Source organism: Perca fluviatilis, chromosome 8 (genome assembly GCF_010015445.1).
Source record: "Perca fluviatilis chromosome 8, GENO_Pfluv_1.0, whole genome shotgun sequence".
NCBI lineage: Eukaryota > Metazoa > Chordata > Actinopteri > Perciformes > Percidae > Perca > Perca fluviatilis.
Window position 1 is genome coordinate 168,891 of NC_053119.1, and position 7,500 is coordinate 176,390.

The 7,500-nt window shown below is 37.7% G+C and overlaps 1 protein-coding gene across 2 annotated transcripts in view; it reads left to right on the forward strand.

The window, feature by feature from the left end:
• The window catches only part of LOC120563933 (sodium channel protein type 4 subunit alpha B-like), a gene marked incomplete in the record, with an annotated part of 54,190 nt that overhangs the window by 28,218 nt on the left and 18,472 nt on the right, over window positions 1-7,500 (forward strand). The window contains 4 exon segments of one of the 2 annotated variants that reach the window (XM_039808457.1): window positions 4,714-5,070; window positions 5,483-5,642; window positions 7,098-7,219; window positions 7,373-7,427. In XM_039808457.1, coding sequence (XP_039664391.1) covers window positions 4,714-5,070; window positions 5,483-5,642; window positions 7,098-7,219; window positions 7,373-7,427 — 694 coding nt within the window. 2 annotated transcript variants of the gene reach the window in all.

Genomic DNA, 7,500 nt, shown 5'->3' on the forward strand with positions numbered 1-7,500 from the left:
AACCTCCCAGTTAAGGAGAATGATCTAACATATTCTTTATAAAACCTCCCAGTTAGAGGAAATTATCTAAATATATTCTTTATAAAACCTCCCAGTTAGAAATGATCTAAATATATTCTTTATAAAACCTCCCAGTTAGAGGAGAAATGATCTAAATGTATTCTTTATAAAACCGCCAGTTAGAGAGGAAATGAGATCTAAATATATTCTTTATAAAACCTCCCAGTTAGAGGGAATGATCTATAGGAGATAATCCTAACATATTCTTTATAAAACCTCCCAGTTAAGAGGAGAGTAATAATTAAACATATTCTTTATAAAACCTCCCAGTTAGAGAGGAATTGATCAATATATTCTTTATAAGGCTCTCCAGTTAGAGGGAGAAATGATCTAAACATATTCTTTATAAAACCTCCCATTGAGAGGAAATGATCTAACTTATATTCTTTATAAAACCTCCAGTTGAAGAGGAGATGATCAAATATTCTTTATAAAACCTCCCAGTTAGAGAGGAGATGATCTAACATTCTTTATAAAATTCCCAATTTGGAGAGAGTGATCTAACATATTCTTTCTCACGAAACCTCCCAGTTAAAGAGACGTCCATATGTCTTTATAAAACCTCCCGTTAGAGGGGCAGTCAACATATTTCATAAAACCTCCCAGTTAAAAGAGGGAGATAATCTAACATATTCTATATAAAAGAACTACTCTGATTCTAGAAGGAAATTATCCTAACTATATTCTTTATAAAACCTCCCAGTTAGAGGAAGATCTAACATGATAACATAAAAACCTCCCAGTTAGAGAAATGATCAAACATATTCTTTCTCAAAACCTCCCAGTTAGGAGGTGATCTAATATATTCTTTGCAAAACCTCCCAGTTAAGAGGTGAATCTAAAACATATTCTTCTCAAAACCAGTTAGAGAAATGAGAATCTAAAACATATTCTTTATAAAACCTCTGATTGAGAGGTGATCTAATATGATATTTATAAAACCTCCCAGTTAGGGGAAATGATCTAACATATTCTTTATAAAACCTCCCGTTGAGAGAATGATCTAACATATTCTTCTCAAAACCTCCAGTTAGAGGAGAATTGTCTAACCTGTTAATAAATATCAAAGAACAAACAATTTGGCTCCAGATGTCAGGTTTTATCCTGGAAATGTACTTCGTTAGTCAGACTATGAGAGCAGTAGATAAGTGAAGATAATAGTGTGATTCAGGTTGTGAAGATGTTTTCAGGTGTGGATGAGAAACAGAAGGACACAAGTCCTCCAGTGGCATTTTGACCTTGTCTTGGCCAACTTCCCTGTTGAAGTGGAACTGTTGTGGCTGTGGCGGTGAGCTCGGAAACAAATGCTGCCGCCACCAGTCACCAACCCATTCTTTGACCTTCGGCATAAATGCCGTCTGCATAGTCCTCAACTACTGTCTTCATGTCTCTGGATCATTATCCAATGACAGAGTAGTTTTGGCAGATTCTGGGTGAAGCAAAATCTGGTCGAAGCGTAAAGAATAGAGTATATATATATATATATATATATAGCATATATATATATATATATATATATATATATATATATATACATACATACATACACACACACACACACACACATATATATATATATGTATATACTAACACATATATATATATATTGTAATAATATATACACACGTTAAAACTTAATAATATATATATATATATATATATATATATATATACATGCACATATAGTATATGTACCACCTATATACCAACATATATATATATCTTTCACACATATAGCATATATATGTATATATATATATTTGACATATATATCATATATATATATATATATATAATATGTAATACTGCACACTCATATGTAATAATAATATGTAATAACACATATATGTATATGTAATAACTTTTCTGCTCTTAATATATGTAATATGTCCACTTTTCCTGTATGTAATATGTATGCTCACATGCTCATATATATATGTATATGCACATGTGTAATAATAATGTATGTGTATTACTGCACATATGTGTATATATATGTATATATACTATGTATGTATGTGTATATGCACGTATAATAATATGTAATAATAATAATATCTACATGTATATATGCTAATATCTTTTTTTTGTATGTATGTGTCCTTTTTTGTCATGTATGTAATAATATTATTGTGTGTAATAATACTTTTTTTCTGTAATAATAATAGCCAATAATATGCACACATCATGTGTGTGTGTGTAACTGTAATGCACATATAATATGTGTAATACTTTTTGTGTAATATGTGTGTATGTGCCAACATAATAATAAATGTAATACTTTTTGTGTATGTGTATTTTTTACTTTTTGTAATAATAATAGCCAATATAATAAATAGCACTTTTTGTATATATAATGGCATATGCTGCAATAATGTGTGTGTGTGTATTACTTTTTTGTATGTGTATATGTACTGTATGTATGTATGTAATGTGTGCATATGTAATGTGTGTAATATGTATGTGTAATAATAATATACTTTTTTGTATGTGTAATGTGTATGCTTTTATGTATATGCACATATGTGTAATGTGTATTAATGTGTCTTTTTTTAATAATAATATTTTTTTTTGTAATAATATGTGTGTGTAATACTTTTATGTGTAATAATAATAATGCATAATAATAATAATAATATGTGTATGCATAATAATGTATGTGTGTTTTTTTTTTGTATGTGTGTAATGCATGCCAATATTATTAATAATACTTAATAATAATGACATGTATAAATGCATAATATGTGTGTGTGTACTTTTTGTAATAATAACATACTTTTTGTATGTGGCTATTTTTTTTTTTTGTGTGTGTGTGTGTGTGCTTTATATATTATTATTATTGTGTACTTTTTGTGTCTTTGTATGTGTGTAATGCTATGTGTGTGTGTGTGTGTGTGCTTTTGTATGTGTGTGTGTGTGTGCAAAAAATAAAATGCTTATGTGCATTGTGTGTGTGTGTGTGTGTGTGTATGTGTGTATGTTTTTTGTGTGTGTGTGTGCGTAATGAATGCTTTTTGTGTGTGTGTGCGTGTGTGTGCGTGTGTGTAATGTGCGTATGTGTGCGTATGTGCATGTGTGCATTGTAATAATAATGTGCGTGTGTGTGCATGTGTGTGTGTGCGTAATGCGTATGTGTGCGTAGTAATGTGCTGTGTAATATGCAGTAATGTGTGCTTTTTGTGTATGTAATATGTGCGTATGTATGCTGCATGTGTATGTGTGCTGTCAAATGCATGTGCGTATTAATGTGCATGTAATATGTGTGCATTAATGTGCATGTGCATGTGTGTGCGTATGTGTGTGTGCATGTGTGTGCATTGTATGTCTGTGTAATGCGTGTGGCGTGTGTGTGCATGTGCAATGCGTATGTGTGTCAATGATGCCGTGCATGTGTGTGTGTGCGTGCAGTAATGTGTGCGTAATAATGCGTATTAATGTGCAGCCAATGTGTGCGTATGTGTGCGTATGTGTGTGCGTATGTGTGCACGTGTGTGTGTGTGCGTGTGTGGCATGTGTGTGCGTGTGTGTGCATGCGTGTGTGTGTGTGCATGCGTATGTGTGTGTGCGTGTGTGTGTGTGCAGTGTGTGCGTGTGTGTGTGTGTGCGTGTCCTGCCTCTCCTCTTTCCTCTCTCTCCTCTTCCCATCCATTTCCATTCATTCTTCCTTCATTCTTTCCACTCATTCCATTCCTTCTTCTATCCAGTCTTTCCTTTCCATCTACACTAAGATAATTTTCTCCATTATTCCTCCATTCCATTTCCTTCCATCCATTTCTCCATTCACTCACCTTCCTTCTTCCATTATTCCATCTATTCTATTCCTTCCTCCTTCTTTATCCATAAATCTCCTCTTCCATTTCTTATTCCTTTGTCTTCTTTTCCTATTATTCTATTTCATTCCATATCCGGTCCTTCCTTCCATTTCCATCCATCTGCAATCTCCATCTTCCTTCATTTCAGTTGTTCTATATTTCTATGTGTCTTCCTCCGTTTCCTGTTAAAGTCTGTTGTCCATCCACCCCTCTTTCCTTTGTCCCATTTTCATCCATTCCTCATCTATATCCTTTCCGTCTGTGTGTCTCTCCTCCTGTTCACATGTGTCTCATGTCTCTCTCTCTCTCTGTCTCTCTCTGTCTCTGTCTCTCTGTCTCTGTGTCTCTCTCCTGTGGTGTTTGTGTCTCTCTGTGTCTGTCTCTCTCTGTGTGTGTCTGTTGTGTGTGTGTGTCTCTGTCTCTCTCTGTCTCTCTGTTCTCTGTCTCTCTCTTGTCTCTCTCTCTGTCTCTTCTGTCTCTGTCTATACATATACATATATATATACATATACATATACATACATATACATATACATATATATATATACCGGTGAATTAATTAATTAATATCATATATCAGTGAACATCTAAAACTTAGGTGTATTTCTCCTAATTGATCTACTCTGGAAACTGGAGCCGAAAGAGGAGGAGACAAGAATGACATGACATATACACATACAGTATATATTGCACATAAAATGAAATTATTTAATTAATTAATTTAATTTAATTAAGAATTTGCAGGGAAAAGTGTACGGTTAGTCTACGGTACTCTCTGTTTCCTGTCTGTTTACCGCCTGGTTGCCGCCTGGTTACCGCCCCGTATGTTTACCATGTGTAGCTGCGAGTGTTGCGGCTGGCCCGCTGGTGGCCGTCCCTCCACATGTTGATGAAGGTCGTCTGGAGGTCGCTGAGCGCTCTGAGATACCTGACGCTCCTCCTCTTCATCACGATCTTCCTCTTCTCCGTGGTCGGCATGGAGATGTTCCATGACAGGTACAGTCACAACTTCTGCAAAATCTCGTTGGACTGCCAGCTCCCCCGCAGGCACATGGCAGACTTCTTCCATGCCGTCCTGGTGGTCATCCAGGCCATGGGTGGGATGTGGGTGGAGGCCATGTGGGACTGCATGGAGGTCTCTGGGAAGACCACCTGTCTCCTGTTCTTCATGATGCTTCTGCCCATCGCTAACCTGCTGGTGAGGATTAATAACGTGGTTTAATTTAAGATATTTAAGATATAAATGTGCCCACACTGTCAAGGTTTTTAGATCTTTGATGGATATTAGAACATTAAGCAATTCATTCAGAGTGTTGAAGCTTTGATGTCGGTACACATATCCTCTACAACTGTTTAATTTGGGCTGTATTATTTGTGTCACTTTCAAACATTGATGTTGAGAAATTTGACCCTCCTAACTGTTAGATGAAATTTAGGCTCATGGATCCTGGTATTGTTTCAGGTCCTGTATCTGTTCATGGTTCCTGGTCTTGTTTCAGGTCCTGTATCTGTTCATGGTTCCTGGTCTTGTTTCAGGTCCTGTATCTGTTCATGGTTCCTGGTCTTGTTTCAGGTCCTGTATCTGTTAATGGTTCCTGGTCTTGTTTCAGGTGCTGTATCTGTTCCTGACTTTGTTGCTGAGCTCGTTCGATCATCCAGCATCTCCGGAAGAAAAAGAGAAGAACAACCTGCACGTCGCCCTGAATCGGATACGCAGCGCTGTTCGGACTCTCCTGGGAAAGAAGACCCACATCAACCCAGAACACATGGGTAAGACCCCCATCAACCCAGAACACACAGGTAAGACCCATATCAACACAGAACACATGGGTAAGACCCATATCAACCCATGACACACGGGTAAAACCCCCAGTAACCCAGAACACACGGGTAAGACCTATATCAACCCAGAACACACGGGTTACACCCATATCAACCCAGAACACATGGGTAAGACCCACATCAACTCATGACACACGGGTAAGACCCATATCAACCAGAACTCATGGGTAAGACCCACATTAACCTAGAACACATGGGTAAGACCCATATCAACCAGAACACATGGGTAAGACCCACATTAACCTAGAACACATGGGTAAGACCCATATCAACCAGAACACATGGGTAAGACCCACATTAACCTAGAACACATGGGTAAGACCCATATCAACCCATGACACATGGGTAAGACCCATATCAACCCAGAACACATGGGTAAGACTCATATCAACCAGAACACACGGGTAAGACCCACATTAACCTAGAACACATGGGTAAGACCCATATCAACCCAGAACACATGGGTAAGACCCATATCAATCAGAACACACGGGTAAGACCCACATTAACCTAGAACACATGGGTAAGACCCATATCAACCCAGAACACACGGGTAAGACCCACATTAACCTAGAACACATGGGTAAGACCCATATCAACCCAGAACACATGGGTAAGACCCACATCAACCAGAACAGACAGGTGTTTGTCGTTGACATCTGTTACGCCCCAGTCTAGGGGTGCCTAGGATGCAACATGAAAAGGCCCCATCTTCCCCGTCTCCCAAGTAACCACAAATTTTACAACAATTTGTTTAAATATCTGAAAAACTCATTTATTTTACAAGAAAGAAAACATAGATAAACATATAAAGGTAACTCATACAAAACTTCAGGGTGGCCTACCATCAAAATAACAAATGATCCTGTCAAGGAGATAAGAAATTAACATAACAAACAAAAGGGCAAAAGATATGACAAAAGACTTACCTCCCTAACTAATTAAACAGGAGAAAACACGATTAACACACCTGGCGGTCCACCCTTACTACACAAAAGAAACGGTATCTAATCTTACACAAAACTGAACAAAGCAACAGTGTGGCTGGTTGGGAGGGAAGAGGAATGCCTGCTGCCCTCAGAAGGCCGCCATCTTGGCTCCTTATATATCAGCTGGTACCCCAGCTGCAGCCAATCACAAATTCAGGCATGAGAGCTTCCCACCAATGAACTCCCGGCTATGGCACACACCTATTTGCATATGAAATTGGAAACAAGAGAAAAAAAACACAGGGCACACACGCATACACAGCAGACTAAAGAAACATTATGACCACAGTCATAACACATCGTTGATAGTTTGTTAATAATGAGCACATGGAAAGAGTCCACTATAGATCTCAGGTTTCATGACTGAATGTAATTTGGGTCATTTTACCGCCAGCGGTCGACAGTAAGGATCACCTGGCTTTGACTGTTGTGACCTCAGACCAGACGGGGTCAGAGGTCAACATCCTCGCCATCGCCAACACTGCAAAGATGCCTGAGAAAGGACAAGAGAAAAAGGTAAACCACTTTCTATTGTGCAAACTTTTGTTTACATATTCTTGTTTTGATGCAAGAATATTTCTTGAAATGTCTTCCCTTGTCAGTCTTTGAGCCATCACCTGATTATGTGTGAAACAGATGATAACCATTCTAAACTCTGTGTTTGTTCAGAAACATCCTGAAGATGATGATCGAGGAAACAGACCTGAGGACTGCTGCAGTGACAGTATGAGTCTTTCTATATCAGTGATGAAGAACAGCAGCCAATCAGTGATCAGTCTGTGTGTGTTTAGGCTCAT